The sequence below is a fragment of the Typha angustifolia genome, chromosome 7, assembly GCF_048772165.1.
Source record: "Typha angustifolia cultivar Huaian chromosome 7, ASM4877216v1, whole genome shotgun sequence".
Classification (NCBI taxonomy): Eukaryota; Viridiplantae; Streptophyta; class Magnoliopsida; order Poales; family Typhaceae; genus Typha; species Typha angustifolia.
Genome location: NC_133245.1, coordinates 11,584,374 through 11,605,242, shown reverse-complemented (window position 1 = coordinate 11,605,242; position 20,869 = coordinate 11,584,374). Strand labels below are relative to the sequence as shown.

At 36.7% G+C, this 20,869-nt stretch overlaps 1 protein-coding gene and 1 long non-coding RNA gene across 5 annotated transcripts; both read right to left on the bottom strand.

The window, feature by feature from the left end:
• Nucleotides 1-3,032: 3,032 nt before the first annotated feature.
• LOC140763648 (uncharacterized) lies at nt 3,033-14,989 on the bottom strand. 4 transcript variants are annotated; one of them, XR_012104859.1, is made up of 7 exons: nt 14,881-14,989; nt 14,125-14,193; nt 13,841-13,968; nt 13,594-13,730; nt 13,431-13,505; nt 11,008-11,068; nt 3,033-3,666 (listed from the first exon to the last, which is right to left on the bottom strand). It is a non-coding gene; the product is annotated as an uncharacterized lncRNA (long non-coding RNA). The 4 variants fall into 4 exon arrangements; XR_012104860.1 differs by lacking the exon at nt 11,008-11,068; XR_012104858.1 differs by lacking the exons at nt 3,033-3,666; nt 11,008-11,068 and having other exon boundaries at nt 13,300-13,505.
• Nucleotides 14,990-16,657: 1,668 nt separating this feature from the next.
• LOC140763307 (CDT1-like protein a, chloroplastic) lies at nt 16,658-20,354 on the bottom strand. Its single transcript, XM_073101433.1, has 7 exons — nt 19,964-20,354; nt 19,611-19,730; nt 19,243-19,477; nt 18,269-18,949; nt 17,691-17,892; nt 17,508-17,598; nt 16,658-17,050 (listed from the first exon to the last, which is right to left on the bottom strand). The coding sequence occupies exons 1-7, from the start codon at nt 20,326-20,328 to the stop codon at nt 16,963-16,965; spliced, it is 1,782 nt and encodes a 593-aa protein (XP_072957534.1). The 5' UTR covers nt 20,329-20,354; the 3' UTR covers nt 16,658-16,962.
• Between the last annotated feature and the right edge of the window lie 515 nt (nt 20,355-20,869).

Below are 20,869 nucleotides of genomic sequence, written 5' to 3'. Positions count from 1 at the left end.
ATTGAGATGCATGACAGGTCATGATTTCGATCTCGGGTCATAGCAGTAACCTGTTAGATAGAAAATTAAATAATAAAACCATTGCCACAAGTTTGACAATTACTTCCCAGTCAGCTTGGGTGATGAAGTGATGCAAATCTAGCATGCATACAATATTTTAGAGAACAATCGACCCAAATAAGTAACTAAAGTAAAATAGTAAGCAATAACTGATAAAAAGTTAATTGACTAAAAGGATCACTACTAGATGGAAGGAGAGAAAACCACTCAAATAAGTAGCTTTCTCAACTCTCAAATAGGTACGTTGATAGTAGAAAGGCCTAAAATATGGTGTAAGAAAAAACTTTAGAGTTTAGGTTTACGAATAAATGGAATAGTAGTGCTTTTACTTTGAAACAAAATCCTCATCTTCACGTCCAGGCACCCAAAGATTCTCTTTCACTAATGGAATTTTCTGGACAGCAGTAGTAACCAACGAAAAAGTAGAGATTGAAGGAGAGATTTAGAGAGGAAGTAGAAGAGATTAGAGAAGAATCTTAAGACAAAGTAGGAGAAAGGGAGAGAAAGAAAGTGTGTGTGTGTGTGTGAGAGAGAGAGAGAGAGAGAGACAGAAGAAGAAGAAGACCAGGAGAGAGAGTGAGAGATCTCAAATAAATCTTGTTCCAACTTGTCTTTGTTTCTCATGCAATAACCCTTAAATAGGTTAACAACTTTGATTCTAGCTGATTTTAATAGGAACTTATTTCCTAATAGGACTCTAATTGATCATCTTACCTAAATTGACTATTCCAATTTAGGTAATAACTCGATACGGACATCCCCCGCATATAGGCAACTATATCTATCAATTGACTAATTCAATTGATTATTTGAATTAAAAATCAACAATTAGACCAAAAGTGGACTCAAGCAATTTTATTTTTGGTCAAATTGAAGATGAAGCCCACATCATGAAGTCTTTCTTGTTGTCGATATTAAAAATTTGGCATCATTGGTTGGTTGTCACCTCAAGGGAAATAGTAATACAAACAATAAGATCATTAATACAAACATCATTTAGCATCACAAAATATCAATGAAAATTAAAATAATTAGTAAAACTTTAGCATGAAGAAAACCACTACCACATCTCTAGTATTTCAGTCATATTGACAGCAATATTGGAAACAACACTAAAGATCCATAACCACTTCTACTAATTTCACTACCATTAAAACCTTTAAAACCAGCACTACGACTGTTATCTTTGGTATCAGTACTACAACAATCAAATCAACATAAACATTTCCGACAATGATAATATTATATAAGGCAAAAACTAGAAACAAGAAACAACAATATCATCACCACCAAAGACCTAGTAATTTGTAAATCACAACCTAAAAAGACTACACATCTGTGTCACTACGATCATCACCACTATAGCAATAAATCGATAAAAGCAACAATAACATCATTATCAACAATCATCACCGCTAACACCGGCATCATTACAGCAACAATAAAACAATCACAAACAGAACACAAGTCCATTACAATAGTAAAACAATATAATAGTTGTCCAAAATAGTAACATTATTAAAAACTAATAAAACTATAGGTTCACTACTTAAATCATCACCATTATGGCTACATCAAAACAACAATAACATCATCACTAACAAATTACAACTCCCAATACACCCCAACCGCCACCAACATTACATGAATATTAACAAGATAACATCAGCAATCACACAAGAAAGAAATTAAGAATGACTCACAATACCCCAAAATGAAAAATATAAACAAAAAACCATAATTAAAAAACCATTATTGTCATTTTCCACCACTACAACCAACATTGCAAAAGTAACAATAATATCATCAAATATAAAAACATCACCAAAAAAGAAATCACCAAACTATATTTACACTGTTCAAACCATCACCACTACTAGCACATCTACATGAACCACATCATCATCAAGTCGTCAACAAGCACCATCTAAGGCACCACCATCATCAGAGCAACATAAGAATAATGGAATAGAATCAACCACCAACGCAAAGATAACCACTATTATCATCAATACATAAACAATAATATCAATAAATATCACCACAAACACCAAAACAATAGGAACTGCAATAGAAACAACTATTGTCAAACCACTGTCAGCACCTTAACATAAAAAAGAAGAGCCACAAGTACAACATTTAAAGGAAGGCACACACACATACAAGGAACATACTAACACATGTATGCAAAGATAACCAATTGATGCAGACATCACTGATAGGACTCGATGGCGTGTGTACCAGCGTAGGAGACGACAACAACTGATGATCCCTCCTATAGGGATCTGGTTCTGATTTGATTTATTTATGGTGTCTTTTGTTTATTTTCTATGTAGGGTGTTTTTTTCTTATTCCATTGTAGGTCTATATATAGACCCGTTATATTTTCTTTGGAGGTTAATAAAAGTTTATGTGATTTTCCTTGTACAACGAGCAAGGAAATTACCGTCGACGAGAAACAAAAAGAGTCTGTTGTCATAACGGAATCACCACCACGTAAGATTCCAAGTCCTTCAAAAATTAATTGTTGTTGCATTATTCAGTGATCTACTGGTCCATCTTTATTTATTTTTTATAGATTGAAAAAAATTTTTTGAATTTCCAGTGTTTCAAAATTTCAAAAATTTCCATTTTTGACTCTAAATTTCTGTTAAATCCCAACCAATTCCTCTTTTCTCTAAACTTCCAACCAAATTTCCTTTTTCTTCTTAAAATCCCAACAAATCCCATCTTTCCTAGACTGTTTTTTTTTTTCTCCCTCCAATATTTCCAATTTTCAAAATTTTTCCTCCCTAACTTGAAACCAACCCCTTCAAATCAGCTCCAAATCCAATCTCATTAGCCACCCAACCCAAACTCACTCACACCCATTAACCCAAACACTTCCAACCCAACCCAACCCCATTAAACCCATCAAACCTGAATCCAAAACCCACTAATCCAAAACCCAAAACCTATTAGACTAAATCCTCAACCCGTTAGTCACCATCATCCCAACCCGTTACCCATCTTCATTTCCAACCTCTCCCTCACCTCATACCGAGTCCTAGCCAATTCCTTGTCACTGTTGCCCTGACGCAGCCCCGGTTTTGCCCCGCCCTGATGACACCACCCGACACTGTCACTCCACCAAACGATGTCGCCCCGGTTCTATCCCGCCCCGACGACGCCACCCAACACCATCGCTCCACCCAACGACGTCGCCTCGACGCCATTGCTCAACGACGACACTGCCTCAGCCCGTTTGCTCCACCCGACGAAGGCGACGCTGCATCAACGCCTTCCACCGACGACGCCACTACCAAGGCTTCTCGATAGCGACGCCAACCTTCTCCACCTCCGACGACTACGTTCTTCACTGACGATGTCGTCCCTTTTGATGCCTGCAACCATTATTGACGACGCCGACGCCCGTGCCTTGATCTCCCGTTACCTTAACTGAGATTGATCGCTACTATCGGAGGGAGTGATCGTCGTGCCTCGTTCCCCACCGTAGCTGACTGTAGACATCACCGTCGGACCGTCCGATCTTTCCACTATCTCAGGCCTTGCTGCCGACGTCGCCGACATTGCTGCTGACCATTCACTGGTGCTGACGGAAGAGACCTGTACCATAAGAAATTGTGGATGAAGAGAGGAGAAAGAAGGGTGAAAGAAAATAATTAAATTTCAATTCTTTTTTTTCAGATGGTCAGGTACATGCTCTTTTCATCGTATTAAATATTTTTGGGTCATTCTTTTCTAGTATCATCTCTAAACTTTTATCAGTTCCTGCTGTCCACATATAGTGAATGAGAGATTACATAGAAACCTTATATGCTTTAGTCCTGATATTAAGAGCTGAACTGTGTCGAATAGAATATTAGTATTATGTTAATTATTAGAAAGCAATTTAAAGCGCTTGGCATTTATTAAATGTGACTTTTGTTTAAAAACTATTAAATCTTGACATTAGTCTTTGAATCTCCTAAATGGAAAAATTAAGTATTCATTTTTAAGATTTTCTTGACTGCATAGCATATCATCTCATATCATTTAAATCAAGACATTTGTATTTGGATTAAATTTAGGAGATGTCTGCATTCCATTAGGTTAGAACACTATTTAATTTTATTTAAATTAGCAAGCATAAAATAAAAATAAAGCAATACCTAACCCATTCATTGCATATTAGTATATGCCAACAAGTAGAGGTAAGGCTTATCTCCTCAGTGATTCTAGTGAGTCCAGCAGTAGCAGTATGGATCCCGAACTTATTAAGAAGCTCGATGATATTATGGGTCAACTAGGTACCTTAGCTCAACAAGTTAGAGATATTCATGATACTTTACTTGGGTATCAATAGGTGACCGATGAACGACTACATAGGGTAGAAAGACCCCGTGAGCACAACGCTCCTCAAAATAATTACCGCCTTGACCTTGAACGTGGTGAATCTCCCACTCTTTTACCTCGTCAATACTTTCAAAGGAATGAACGAGATCGTGATGAACGGTACCTTCGAAGTATTAAAGTTGATACTCCGATGTTTGATGGTCGTTTAGATCCATAGTACTTCTTGAACTGGATCAAAAACATGGACCATTATTTTAAATGGTATGATGTTGAAAATCCGAAAGGTCAAGTTTGCTGCCATGAAATTGACTGGGCAAGCAAATCAATACTGGACCAACGTTGAGACTCTTTGTGAGAGTAGGGGTGAGCTTCTAATAGAAATTTGGGTTGACATGAAAAATGAGCTAAAACGTAAATATCTCCCACCTTCTTATTACCCTAAACTCTAGACAGATGGAACCGACTTACCCAAGGGAGTAAGTCAGCTAAAGATTACCTTGCGGCTTTTGATGAATCGCTTGTTCGGTGTAGCGTGATTGAATCAGAAACCCCTATGCAAATCTTGTCTAGATTTAGGGTTAGCCTGCGCGAAGAGTTGAGAAGTGAATTTTTTGCCCGTAACATTGATACTTTAGAAAAAGCCTACAGCTTACTTTGGAAAAAGCCCTAAATCTTATCCAGATTTAGAGCTTGCCTGCGTGAAGAGTTGAGAAGTGAACTTTTTGCCCGTAACATTGATACTTTGGAAAAAACCTACAGCTTAGTTCAAGACTTAGAGGAGTAGACCTAACCACATCTCAAGAAATTACGAAACAAGACCTCTAATTCATAAATCCTCCATAGGTCCTCATCAAGCCAAGTCTACCAATCAATCTTTTAACCGATCTGCCCCTAGCCCTTCATAATCCAAAGTAGAATACAAAGGTAAGAGTGTCGAGAAAGACTTTTCTAAGATTCATCCTTGGATCAAATACTATAAGTGTCAAGACTATAGACATGTTGCTGCAAATTGTGCGAGCCCGTATAAAAAAAGTTTAATTGAGGAACCCTTCGAAGAAGACTCTAAACAAGACTTTGATAGATATGTTCACCATATAGACGATGATGAAGTAGATTTTGAAGACGAAGAGAAAGAAACTACCATAGGATGCCTGAGGCACATAGACTCCACAAGGTTACATGTTGTTAGATATGCCCTCTCTCAACCTAAAGTCAATGATGATTGGAGGCGTAGCTCCATTTTCCACATGTTCACAAAAATTGGAGGCAAAAATTGTAAAGTAATTGTGGATAGTGGGAGTTGTATAAATGCCGTGTCCTCCACCATTATTTCAAAACTAAACCTGAGAGCGATTTCCCATCCTAATCCTTACAAAGTTTCGTGGATTAATTTAACCACGCTTGAGATAAAAGAGCGATGTTTGGTTCCAACTGAATTCACGACTTATAAAGATAGAATCTGGTGCAATATATTGACCATGGATGTGGGTCAAATTATCCTTGGAAGGCCTTGGCTATTTGATAATGATGTGTATATTTATGATCGTTCAAATATTTGCATGTTTGAACACGATAAGAAGATCAAAATTCTTCCATCGCAGCCTAGAAGTGGTAAGATGGAAAAGAAGTCTAATCCCATCCACTCGGACAGTAAAGTCAACTTGATTAATGTGAGGAGCATTGAACGCGAGATGAGTAAAGGAACTCCTATTCTAATTCTTGCTGCTTGAGAAATTCTGAACGAGCCTAATGAATCGATTCCTTTTGAAACCACTGCTTTGATTGAGGAATTCTCGGATGACTTTTTAGAGGATCTCCTGGATGAATTGCCACCAATGAGAGATATTCAACATGCTATCGATTTCGTCCTGGGTGCATCTCTTTTTAACTTGCCTCATTACAGACTTAACCTAACTGAACATGCTGAACTCAAATGGCAAGTTGACAAGTTATTGAGAAAAAGCTTTTTGAAAGAAAGCCTGAGTCCTTGCGTAGTTCCCGCATTGTTAACGCCAAAGAAAGATGGAACCTGGCGCATGTGCGTCGACAGCCGCGCCATTAATCGAATAACGGTAAAATACCATTTTCTCATTCCTCGTTTGGATGACGTGCTAGACATGATGGCAGGAGCCACGATCTTTTCAAAGATAGATTTAAAAAGTGGCTATCAAATTCGTACGCCCTGAAGATGAAGGGAAGACTGTGTTTAAAACAAAAGATGGGTTATATGAATGGACGGTTGTGCCTTTTGGCTTGACTAATGCTCCGAGTACTTTTATGAGAGTGATAACTCAAATATTACGACCTTTTATGAGACAATTTTTAGTCGTATACTTTGATGACATCCTTATCTATAGTCGATCTCGAGAGAAAAATATAGATCATCTTCGTCAAGTCTGCGCTGTCTTGAGGAGAGAGCAACTGTATACAAACCCTAAGAAATATACCTTTTTGACAAACAAAGTTGCTTTCTTGGGTTTTATTGTTTTATTTGAAGGAGTGTCTGCTGACCCTAATAAGGTCAAAGCTATTAATGAATGACCTGAACCTCGTATCATAAGAGACGTGAGAAGTTTTCATGGGCTCGCTACCTTCTATTGTCGGTTCATCAGGGGGCTTAGTACCATTATGGCTCCGATAACAAAATGCCTCAAGAAAAGTGAATTTGAATAGTCAGCAAGTGCCACTGAAGCTTTCACTGAAATCAAAAAGAAAATAGTGAAAGCCCCTATCACGCGACTCCCCGATTTTACTAAGTTGTTGAGGTTACTTGTGACGCTTTTGGAGTTGGTATAGGAGGAATCCTGAGCCAAGAAGGTCATCCGATTGCCTACTTTAGTGAAAAGCTGAATGAAACTAGACAACAGTATACCACTTACGATAAAGAATTTTATGTTGTGGTTCAATCTCTTCGCCATTGGAGACATTATTTGCTTCCTTAAGAATTCGTAATCTTCTCTGACCATGAAGCTCTTCGTTACCTTAACTCCCAGAAAAAGCTTAACGCTAGACATGGTAGGTGGGTTGAATTTCTCTAGAACTATACGTACACCTTGCGACACAAAGTCTGGAATAGACAACAAAGCGGCTGAGCACTGAGTCGTCGCATGATTTTTCTTTCAAGGATGAATGCAGAAGTAATAGGGTTTGATAAAATCAAAACTAATTATGAATCATGTTCGGATTTTCATGAAGTTTACAATTTATTAAGCGATAGAGCGACTGAAGAAGTAGATGGTTTCATCTTACAGGATGGCTATCTATTTAAGTCTCGAAAGTTACGCATTCCCAACACCTTGTTAAAGGAATTTTTAATTTGGGAATTGCATGCTAGGGGTTTAGCTGGACATTTTGGGCATGCGAAAACTATTGAAGCTACGGAACATTGATTTTTCTGGCCAAGCTTAAAGAGAGATGTTATGAGACTTATTAATCGATGCCATGCATGTCAACTTGCTAAGCAGCGAAAGCAAAATACAGGATTGTACACGCCTTTACCTGTTCCTAATTGTCCTTGGCAAAATGTTAGTATGGATTTCGTACTTGGACTTCCAAAGACCATCCGAAAGCACGATTCCATTCTTGTGGTGGTGGATTGATTTTCAAAGATTGCCCACTTTATACCCTGTTCCCGAACTTTTGACGCCTCTCGAGTTGCTAAAATCTATTTTGATGAAATCGTTAAGCTACACGGGCTACCAAAAACTATAATATCAGATAGGGATGTGAAATTCACTAGCTATTTTTGGAAAACCCTATGGCATAAGATGGGAACCAAGCTTCAGTATTCAACCGCTTTCCACCCACAAGCTTAGGTAACCTACTGAGAACTCTTGTCGGCGAGAATCTAAGAGACTAGGATCAAAAACTACCAACTGTTGAATTTGCATATAATAATTTCGTTAATAGATCAATAGGTCTAAGTCCAACTAAGGTAGTATATAGTTACAAACCTAGACAATCTATAGATCTCATTCCTATGTCCCATTATCATAGGTTGTCTGAGTCTGCATCTGCATTCGCATCACATATTCATGACTTGTATAAAGAAATCAGTAACAGAATTGCTCAAAATAATACTAATTATAAAATTCGAGTTGATCTAAGGAGATTCAAAGAATTTAATGTTGGAGACTTTGTGATGGTCCGGATACGTACGAAACGGTTCCCACTTGGAACTGTCAAAAAGTTGCATGCATGAAGTGCTGGACCTTTTAAAATTCTCAAGAAAATTAATGATAATGCTTATGTTTTAGATCCCCCCAGTGATTTTGGCATTAGTTCTACTTTTAATATTGAGGATCTAGTAGCTTATAAAGGTCCAAATTTTACCCCAGATAACCAACTAGATACTGAGCCTATCAATAAGCCTATTTATGAGAGATCCTCTTTACCTCCACTTCCTAATATTCTACCTAACACAGCAGACGAAATTGATAAAATTTTAGATGATGAGATTATTTCAACTAGAGAAGGTGGATCCCAACGGTATCTAGTACGTTGGAAAGGATGACCTACATCTAATGATACGTGGCTTGATCGCCACGATTTGGAGGTGCATCACCCTGATATCTTAGAGCAGTATGAGAGCAGCAGAGCAGTACACTCAACGGAGTTGAATTCTCTCCCACTCGAGGAGAATGATGCGAACATCACTGATAAGAATCGATGGCGTGTGTACCAGCACAAGAGGTGCCCACAGTTGATGATCCCTTCTATAGGGATCTGGTTCTGATTTTGATTTATTTATGGTGTCTTTTGTTTATTTCCTATGTAGGGGTGTTTTTTGCTTAATTCCATAATAGATCTATATATAGACCCGTCATATTTTCTTTGGAGGTTAATGAAAGTTTATATGATTTTGCTCTCTAGAGAATTTTGGTGTGAAACCATTTCTTAGGGTGGAGATATGAAACCTCATTCCTTCCCTTCTTATTTTTCTCTTTCATCTTTCTCCACCACGTTTTGTATCACCACTATTATCATCAATACATAAATAATAATATCAACAAACATCACTACAAACACTAAAACAATAGGAACAACAGCTACAGAAACAACTATTGTCAAACTACTATCAGGACCTCAACATAAAAAAGAAAAGCCACAAGCACAACATTGAAAGGAAGGTGCACACACATACAAGGAACATAATAACACATGTATGCAAAGATAACCACTATTATCATCAATACATAAACAATAATATCAACAAACATCACCATAAACACCAAAACAACTATTGTCAAACCACTATCAGCACCTCATAGCCAGAAGCACAACATTGAAAGGAAGGCGCACACACCCGAAAGGAACATACTAAAACATGTATGCAAAGATAACCACTATTATCATCAATTCATAAACAATAATATCAACAAACATCACCGCAAACACCAACCCAATTGGAGCAACAACTACAGAAACAACTATTATCAAACCACTATCAGCACCTCAACATAAAAAGAAGAGCCACAAGCCAACATTGAAAGGAAGGCGCACACACATACAAGGAACATACTAACACATGTATGCACATGCATTTATGAACTTGTGCTCAAAGAAACAACATTGTAACATGCACAGACAAACAAGCAGCCTACCAAATTCAAGTATCTGTTAAGAATAACTCGTGCACAGGTGAGCAATCTCCTGAATGCAACCACAGATTTATACATGCAAGAACATGTGCATGTGTGCAAGGATTCACACATGAATAGTCTAATTTCTTAAGCTGAAATACAAGCTCACGCATCTTAAGATCAACATTTCCAAAGAGTTAGTCTAAGAATGGGATAGTCTAGAGACGCTACACGATAGAGAAATATAACTTTTGAACATAGAGTCCCACATTACTATAGAAGTAATATTATTGAAAGAAAATGTGATCCAGTTGATAAGGTTCAATGCAAATTTCAAAATGTAAAGACGGATAGCAGATTAGATTCAATTTATGACTCAGATGAAGATCTTTATATTCGATTGATGATACACATAAGAGGAGCATCATCTACTAAATAAGATTGATGAATGGTTCTTTTAAATAATTGTTGCTTAAATTAGGGCAAAAAGAAGATAAAAATAATTGTTTAAAAGCAAGAAACTTTAATACATATACTTACAAGAAACATTGATAAAGAAAATCTGGTGTGGAATGAAAAGATGTACTAGATAGAATTTTAGAACAACAAAACTTTTGCAAATAAAACTGTAAGTTAAATAACTTATGCCAATATGATAAGAAAAAAAGCAGGACATAAGAATGCAGATTTGACTTGTAGATGCAAAATTAGAATTTTTGAAATCAACATACAAAGCATTAGGTATCGACATCAAAAAAAATTTGTTTATGCTACTATAAAAAATTTGAACCATTTGATAAATGGCCAGGACATAGATAACAAATCAATGGGGATAAGATTGCAGCATAATCAATGGTTACAATTAACACTCGAGAAGTTGGATCATCTAGATATTATAAATCATCAACATGGATTAGATTTAGCAATTAGCACCATGTGAGGACCAAACAAGATCATAAAGATGGCAGAAGACGTGTTGACGCAAATCAAAGCAAATATGATGCAAAAAAGAAAAGAGAGAAGGGCATACCACAGACAAAGTTCTGAAACCAGAATTCACCCAATCAATCTTTGTTTCCGCAAAGCAAGAACTAGAGAAGAATAAAACATTTACATCTCATTGATCTGAAGAAGATAATAAAAAAATCTAAGCATAAATAATTAAATATTTGATCCACCTAACCTGTGGATATCTAAACAGTTTTAGGTCATAACCATATTCATCATAACAAGATCTTGAGAATCAAGCTAAGCACAAATATCTTCTCTACAGATTCTATTTTGATCATAAATGTTAATCAGAATATATCACAGGAAGTAGCAGCTACAATGTAGAACCAAAGAATACCCAAGATTTTTTCTAGATCAAAGGAATATATGAATCTAGGATGAAAGCACTATCCTGTATTGAATACAGACAAGCAACGTTTATGTGTTCTATCTTATTTAACCAAATGTTCATTTAGTCAGAAAATATTGCAATATTCTTTTGCTTTGATCAAACAGAAAATTGCTTGTAAAGAATCATCAGTGAAATTGTAGAACTTAACTTTAGCTACCATTAGTGAAAGTATTCATATACCAAAAGTGTAGAACTTACGCTCCTCAATACATAAAATGAAAATAGAATCCTGTAATTTTCTATCTCTCTCAATCTATTCAGTTATTATCACCATGGGTTGAAATATCGGCCAATCTCTATCTGTATCACCGAAACGGATTGGCCGATATGGTCAACTTGGCCAATTTCCGATCCGAATCATCCGAAATGGATATATCGTATCGTATTTTCAAGAACTTGAAACCAATACTTAGAACCTTGAATATCACTGTTAAATTCTTTCATAAATAAAATTTTCTAGAAATATCATCATAAATAGGAATTAAAAATAACAAACAAGTTCTTCAAAACAGAAAACAACATCTTTCATAGGAAAAAAATTCTGTTAAAGATGATCCATTTCTATATCAAAACCTAATTATGGCAGAAAAAGGTTGTATAACAATTAAACCATTACATCATCCAATCAGTAGTTATTAGCTAATGCTCCTACCATCACTCTCCTTTCATCATTATAAGGGTTGTAAACTTGAAAAATATATGCACGCTATCCCCAACCTACATGAAGTAGATTCCAAGGACAGTGAATCAAATTAGAAAAGTGATCTTTTACTATCATATTGTAAGCTAGACTAAAAGATATATTGGTCCTTTTTTATCTATCTTATGTTCAGCACTGGGAATGCAACAATTTATTTGCTCATTAGCTCGTAGAGAGGAACCACAGAATTCCATCAACAGGATATTTTTTTTTTCTTTCACTAACCATAGCCTGTAAATATACTTGAAAATTGTTCTATTACATCACTAAAGTCAAGCTAAATAATCAATTAATCATATATGGTATTAATATGTACCATTGCATACTATATATATGTAAAACCCACTTTTATACAATGCATGCATGTTACATATACATTTATATGAAGCATTAAATTATCTTCTATATGGGAGTGATGTAGAACGGGAAAAATATAATAATATACCAATTTTTGGAATATTATAAAGTTCTCATATCATGAATTAATATTTTAATAATTGTGCCAATTCATCTTCAATAAACATATGTGTATGCGATACAAGTTTTAACATACACCAAGTAGAGATACTCATAATCTAGAAAGACCAAAGATTTTTTAAATATTTCCATATTTCATGAAGACATACTGATATAATAATAAAGTACTAATTATATTATTTACAAGTTTATGCTCAACAAACTCATTTTCTAGAGCAGTAACATATACTACTAATCTACTCACCTTTAAAATATTTGCTTAAGATATATTGAAGTAATATATGAAAATGCAGTTTCTTATATATATATATATATATATATATATATATATAGAGAGAGAGAGAGAGAGAGAGAGAGAGAGAGAGAGTGAGAGAGTAACATCCTAATATATCGTGATTATTATGTACTCACTAAACACTAAATCACTGATAACGTAAATCAATGTGCATCACAATGGATTGCATTAAAATAGATAATTCCTTGATACCTATACAGCAAGTAATTTGTCAGACTCATAGGAGTTCCTACTTTTGCACCAAAAGGTGATCAAAGAGATTATTTTTGCTAAAAGTGCTATGGAACAACATACTAATTGCAGCTTTAGGCTCACAATTAGGAAAGTAATTCTTATTCACAACAAGCAAAAACAGTCGCTTCATATATGCATCACAATAAAAGCTATTACGCAACTCTTCATAATATTTTTTCATAAGCTAAACTATTAAAGAAGCAGCTCTGAAAACTAGCTAGAAAGAGTGAGTCTCTGTTTTATAAAATATAAACTCTTTTAATGACTTAAAGGCACAGAAGAACCAATGAGCATGTTATGATCTTGGCAACTTTTACCATGATACCTGTCCTTTACAAACCCTACCTTGTCTGGATCTATTAGTTAATGGAGCAGTGCATCTTGGGATTCTGATGATAACAGGACCTAATTGTCTTTACACTGCAAAATTACATCATTTTAAGCCACTAGCTCTTAGTTTCTTACAAAATGATACTGACAGCAAAAGGAGATAATGTGAGAAATGTACCTGCCATTGCAGAGATAACCTTCTTAAGGCTTTGGTAGAAATGATCCTCAGGTAGATTTCAGCCACAGTAATACTTGCCTAGTGGGGACAAACAAATCAATCGGTGTGATTGGAAGAGCACAGGACTATGAAGTAACCTAGTACAGAAATGAAAGGCATCATCAATTCTTCCACGTGATTCAGTGAATGACTGCTATTGTGTGACTTATTTTCTGATTGTCACTAACAAACTGCATCAGATCAATACCAGTGCTATTATAAGACCATAAAACTTTGTAGAGTAACCTAGTACAGAAATGATCGAATGTTTCCCTCATCTCTTCCACATCTGATTCAGTAAAGAACAGTGAACACCTGACTTTCTTTTGATCGTCACTGGAAAGTAAAAAAGCCTGCATCAGTGATAAGTTATAGAAGAATACTGTGAAATTTTTTCATTACTAAAAAATAAAAGATGGGAATAAGGCAATTCCAAATTGAAAACGAAAGCCAATCTAGTCATGCAACAAACGTAGAAGTTCTAGTGTTTACCGGAGAGATTAGAAAAGCAGGGAGTTATTGTGGAGTAGACCTTTAAATTTTCTTAAAATTGCAATGACACTGCACAGGGAACCATCAAATACAGATCAGTTGGCTTAATTAGAGCTTGGTACTACAAAGTATTCCATATATAGAGCATCAAATATAGTAGTTGTACGTTGCTGAAATGTAGGGGAATTATCTTATTAACTTTAAGGTTAAAATAACGAGTAAATGAGGAAACAATGACATAAAAAACGATTAAAACCCACTTCACGAGGATAGGAATTATAAAGCGCGAGGAAAGCAATCTTGCCCGTAATCAAACCGAAGATGGCAAGAAAGAGAGAGAGGCTTCAGGAATTAGGCTATCCTCCTCGATCTCTTCTTTGTTGTAATGAAGAATAAGAATCTTGGATTGCAGGCATCGTGGGTGAAATGGAATATAAAATAAGAATTGGGGTAAATAGCAGAGAGAGAGGGAGAGAGAGCCATAATAAAATAACAAATTAGAATGGACAAGAAACACAATAAATACCATATTTAAATCGAAAACAGAAATTAAGTCTAAAGAAGATTGAAAGAAAGCCTAAGACTCGATTAAATAATCAAGAATTATTTCTACAAATGTTGATTAGCCATCTGAACCAAAGCACAAGAAAGATAGGGAGAAAAGATAACGAATAAACATGAATAAATTCCAATTTCGAATCTAAAGATCAGTTAAGACACACACACACACACACACACACAGAGGGCGAGGAATACCAGAATCCTTCTCTTCTTCCTCCTCCTCCTCCTCCTCCTCCACCACCACCACCACCACAACCAATGGAATCGCCATCTTCTATCTATGATAATATCGCGGAGACGGAGAGAGACGCTTGAATTGAGGAACAGAAGAAAGGAAAGGAGAAGAAAGGAAAGGAAAGGAAAGGAAAGGAGAGGAGAGGAAAGAGAAATGAGAATTGAGGAACAGAGGACAGAGGAAGAGGCTTATTTGTAGGCTCTCGAGTCTCGACTCGTCATAAAATGGTCGGGAAATTCAAAATTACTGAAGAGAGCCGTTTGAAAAAAAATAGGAAAAAGAGGAAAATTCTGTCTAACTATCGTTAGAGGATTATTTTTATTATTTTTTACGAAAATTTACGTTTAACATCCTGCTTTTCACCGATTTAACGTACACAGTATTCTTAATATTTATAAATTGAGCCCTCTCTTAATTTTTTTTTTTCCTTGAGTGAAGCTCTCTCTTAGTCTATTTTAGTCTATTTTTAATTTTTTATTAAATATACACAGAAAACATTCTACGTTTGTGTTAACATTAATACCTTTCAACAATCTATACACTGTAAACTATTATTTTTTAAAATATAAACCTGTCCCTATCCTCTTTTTTCTTTTCTCTTTTAGGGACAATGGGCTTTATCTTTGTCTAAAATTAAATCTTAAAGCCAAGAGAAGGCAACTTGGATCCGAGCAAAAGTTAAAAAGCCGAGTTCTTTCTCTTCCAATATCATTTCTCATCTGGTCTCATAGCGTGGTAAGCGTACTTCAGATTTGATTTGGTATCTTGGGTTGGTAGGGCATTTTAAGTTGGATAAAGTATTTTCAATTAGATAGGAGTATTTTGGTAATCTTTTGAGAGTCTGCCATTGTATATTATCTTGTGATTAGAGGTGGCAAATATTGTCCTGGCTTGAGAATCCGCATTTTAGTCGGGTTTGAGTTTAGTTGGGTGATAAATAGTTCAACATGTCTAACCTAATTAATAATTTAGTCATATTTAAATTTAAATAATTAACTTGTTTAACCCATTTAAGTGAACGAATCGAGTTAGGTCGGGTTGGGTCAACATGCCAACAAACCAAGCCTTACTATATAAACTAAACACTAAACTTAACCCAACCTTAATCTCTCACTCTCAATGCCTCACCCTCACACTGACTCATCTCGCCTCCACCGGTCGTTCCCCATGTCATCGCCCTCATCTCCCCATGTCGCCACCCTTAGCTTGCCTACCACTTGCCTCAACTCGCCTATTGCCGTCATCTTCCTCACAAGTCAACCAAAACCCTCTTCTTTACTCCTCCCACCAAAATCCTCCACCTCACGTCGCTGTCTACCAAGCCTTTATAGTGGAACGTTTACATGATTACATATTAATTGTGCTTACTTGTTGCTTGTTATATCTATTGTGGTGGACTGATTACTTGATTAGATGTTAATTGTGCTTACTTGTTACTTATTGTACCTGTTGTGGTGGACTAATTTCTTTATTATATGTTAATTGTGCTTATTATTACTTGTTATACCTATTGTGGTGGATTGATTTCTTGATTAGATATGGTTTTAGTGATTTGCAAGCCTCAGAGAGGAAAAAGATATGGTTTTAGTAATCACTTACAGATATTAGGTGTGTATGAAGTAGTCAATTGTTATCACGATGAAATGGTAAGTTACTGGCCACAGGACTATTGAATTCGTACTGGAAGGATTTTCTAACATGGCAATAAGATCTGAGCAGAATTTCTGATGAGCAAATTTGAAGGCATCAATAGAAGGTTGGAATATATTTACACCAGCTAACCATATTTAAAGAAAGCTATCTCCAAGGATAGCTCTAAATACAATTCAAAGGAGGAGAATATAATGTAACCCCCTCCCTAAATCGATGGAAGCACACCAAAAAGAAAATGGGTAGGAGGAACTAGCTGCCAGCTCTTGAGTGAACTCTAGAAGAACTTTCACAGCGGTTAATGCTTGTAAATTGCGTCATCCTTTTCCTCCTTCCAGTTTCTTTATGGTAAATGTTGTGCAACAACAAGCATAATGGACCTCAAGTTGCTCCTAGTATCCAGACTCCAGGGAAGTTGTCTTTCTACTCGCTTCCACTAGTCTTTGCCGAATCTCTTTAGGACTAGATACCATATTGACACTGGAGAAGAGGATCATACAATTATGTGAGGAATAATAGGAAAGGCTAAAATCAATCTTTCAATACAGATAGTCTGACAAATTACAGCATTTCTTTGGTAGATTTTTAAGAGGACAAAGCGTATTTAAAGTTGGCAGCACACCCCTAATTTTCAGCATGTAATGCAAAGCTTATGAAATGCAAATAAGATCATAGATCAGAGTTGCTCTGGCAGCTCCAGAATCCCAGATACAGACTCAACTTCCAGAACAATTATTCTTGCTACAAGTGAGTTACCATGTAACTCATAGACATCAAAGCTTTGAAGCTTCCTTATTGACGTCAAACAGTAGATGTTTATTATTATTTCACATAATGATAAAATACAGAATTTAACCTTTTTACTATACCAAATTATGGCCCTTGTACTAGAAAGCAGAAAGTGAATATAGACAGATCTAAGAATTAGTAAGCTCACCAGCAGAGAACATCTCCACTGCATGCAATCTTTTCTGAGATCCAATCTGGGACAAGTTCTTGCAACATTTTCAACTGTTCTTCGACTTCACCTGAAAATTCAGAATAAGAGTTTAGCTTCCAAGTTCCAATCAGCCTCATTTTGCATAGTCAAAAATGAATCTCTACTACCAGATAAAAGTACCTCTATCAACTATTTTTGAATGACCTGCAATTATCTTGTGAATAAGCTCTTGTTTTGTCATCACTGATCGCTTCATTGACTGATAGATGAGTATGATAATATCTAACATACTAGGTAAGCATGCTATCAACTTTTCTCGTCTAACTGCATCAGCAACACCAGCCTCCTTGTCCACCAAAGATTTCATTTCCTTCTCTCTTAACTATGAAGAACGAAAGCAATTATCGTCAGAAAAACTTATAGCAAGAAATGTTAAGTCTGTTATCCTTGAGCTTATTTCACAAAAGGTGCCCAAAACCACAGTAAAATGTACCAGGTAAATTTAGCATGAACTAGCAGATCATGACAGCTTCAGCATCTAAATATGTACAAGATATATAAGACAGGATAAACCATCAAAAGTTAAGAGCCAAGGAGAAACACCATTCAAACAAGCCTTTGTCTAAACTCAGTACTCATAACATGGAAATGATTGATAAGAGAAGATTCTACAGTCATTTGAATTGAAGCGATGTATTTATTAGAGAATCTTTTGAGAAGTAATTTTTATTTTTCAACTCTAAAAGTGAAGAACTCACAGATTGCAAGAGCGTCTCTGGTAGAAAACTGAGGATGTCGTCATCATCAGAAAGCAAGCTTCTATTTTGCTCTTCTTCCTTTGCTTTTGTAATCTTTGTCGGAGTTGCAAATGATATTGTTCGCTTTGTTGCCTTCTTCAGTGGTGGGGAATCACAAACCGTGCTTGGGCAATATCTCTTTGGTGCTTGAATTTCTGGTGTAGCAGCCATTAGCCTTACTGGAGTAGAAACAAGTTTGGCAGGAGTTCCCTCCAAGACATTAGATTCACAGAGTGGGTCATTCTCAGCCTTTACTAGCTCTTTCACATCTCCTGTAATAGTTCCACAAGTCCTGGATGGGCTGAATGAAACAGGGGAATTGAGTAATGACTTCTTGAGTATTGGTAGTTCTGGAGCACATTTCAAAGGAGATGGAACAGAAGCATAATTGTTGTCTTTTGACGAAGCACCTCTTACGAATGCAAGAGGAGTTTTGCCTGAATCAGGAATAAGCTTCTGGGAGAATCGCTGCCGAAAAGATTGAGACATGTGAGAGAGCATAACCGACTGCTGCTGAGAAGAAGCATTAGATGACGATTCAACAGAAGCCAAGTGAGTTAAGACTCTTGGTAGAGATGGAAGTATGCATGGTTTTGCTTGACTAAATGGATGAGGCAGTTGCTCTTCCGGAATGTCATCTCCCTGGCAAGCAAGACGTCACAATTAACATGAGGATTTACTTCACAATTAGCAAGACATCACAATTAACATGAGAAGCATGATCTCAGTCTTCATCTAAGAAAAGCTTTAGATATAAGTACATCATTCTTGCATATGAGCTAATCAGTTATAATTAAAATATATATGCAATAAAAGAGTCATAGATAAGAGCTCTGGTCATAAGAAGAGACTAATAGTTAAAAGAAAATGATAGTAATTAGTAAGGACAGTATAACACCAACAAAACAATATAAGTCTGGGCATAGTATCAGTACCTCTGGATGTTCTTTGAGGAAATTCACAAGCCTTTCTCTGAAAATTTTCCTCAATACTGAATACCTGCTTTCTCCCTTTCCCTTTGTATCTTTCCCTATTGCCTCAACCTGTAATATGACTTGAAGCTCCGGCTTCATGCAGCAAGTAGCCTCATCACGCAAGAGCACCTTCTTGATTGAAATGGCTTCAGGTAATATGTACATTAGCTGAGCCAAATGTCCATAGGTAAACCTCCTAAGAGACAAATCCCAGTACGAAGCCCAGTGAATTGATAATTGCATTGTTTCAATTTAATGCAGTAAACAAACCAGAATCTAAGTGAAAATATATGGCCTAATTTGACTACAGGAAGAGAGAAAATGGGTACCTTTCTGTCAAATGCTGAATACTAGTACAGATGTTTGGAAATGTTGTCGTAGATCCTTTCAAACGAAGCAACCGGATTGAGCTTTCCATGGAATTGAAGAACTCACAAAGAATCTCATACCTGACCGCCAAAAAACGATAACTTTTAATGGAGAAACTAAAAGTCACAGGTAATTCTAGGCCTACAGCAACAGAACTTACTTAAAATGCAGGGTAAAAACATATTGATGTCAAATATCTAAACTTTATATAACTCTAAGAACCCCCAAAATCTAAAATTACAAGAAAAAAAGAAAAAGAAAAGAGGATCCTCTATAAGAAATTTGGACCCAATTAAACATAGTAAGAACTTACTTCTCTGGTAGCTTGATCTGAGTTTTGGGTCTCGAAGAACTTGGACTTCGATCTGCCCCCGATCCAGCACCCAGCTGCTGTTCCACACGCAGGAGATCTTCATCGGATCCATCGAGATCTCGACCTCGATCGACGGATCCCTTCTCGGGCCTTTGAAGCCCGAGCGCCACCTGCTTCACCTCCTTGACCGAGAAAGCGACGCTCCGGTTCCTCGCCCGCCGGGGGAGATGGGCCGGCTTCTCCGGCGTCCAGATCTGGTTGCGGTCGTTGACTGCGGCAGGCGAGGGCTTCATCGGAGGGAGGGGAGACGACGGGGGCTTCTTGGTGGATCTGGTGGACCGCTGAGATGGGGCGAGGGGTTCCATTTTGGGGTGGGAGGACTCGGTAGGGTCTAGGGATTTTGGACCGGCGGAGGGAAAATGGCGGGATGGGGGTTATAAGGAGCGGGAAGCGACGTCGTAACGTTCCGTTTTGGCGGGAACGGGGCATTGGCGGGAAACGCTGGTGGTGTGGCCACGTGGCGAGGAGTTGATTCCCGCCATATGGTCGACGAGCCCAACAGTGAGTTTGGACTTATAAGAGAGCTGCTAGCTACGTGGCGGCTATCATCAAGCTTGACTAGAAATTAATTTCAAGCTTAACATGGCCTTCAAATTTAAATAAGTGGAATTCTACTCTACTTTAATTCAAGTTCGTGCCAAGCTTAAGCATTAAAGAAGCCGACTGATGTTAAGTTTAACTCGAGTCTAATTCAAAGCTTAATCAAATTGAGCAGCTCGAGTTTGATTTAAGCTTGGATCCAAGAATGCTTGATTCAACTCCATAGGAGACAGATTGAGATAATATATTTAAATTATTAGATCAAATATCTAATCCTTTCAAACTATCTATATTAATATTTTAAAC

Coding starts and splice junctions, on each gene's coding strand:
- LOC140763307 (XM_073101433.1), bottom strand. CDS start 20,328: ATGGAACCCCTCGCCCCATCTCAGCGGTCCACCAGATCCACCAAGAAG. Junction 19,731..19,963: donor CAGATCAAGCTACCAGAGAA/GTAAGTTCTTAC, acceptor TTTGGCGGTCAG/GTATGAGATTCTTTGTGAGT. Junction 18,950..19,242: donor TCCTCAAAGAACATCCAGAG/GTACTGATACTA, acceptor CTTGCTTGCCAG/GGAGATGACATTCCGGAAGA.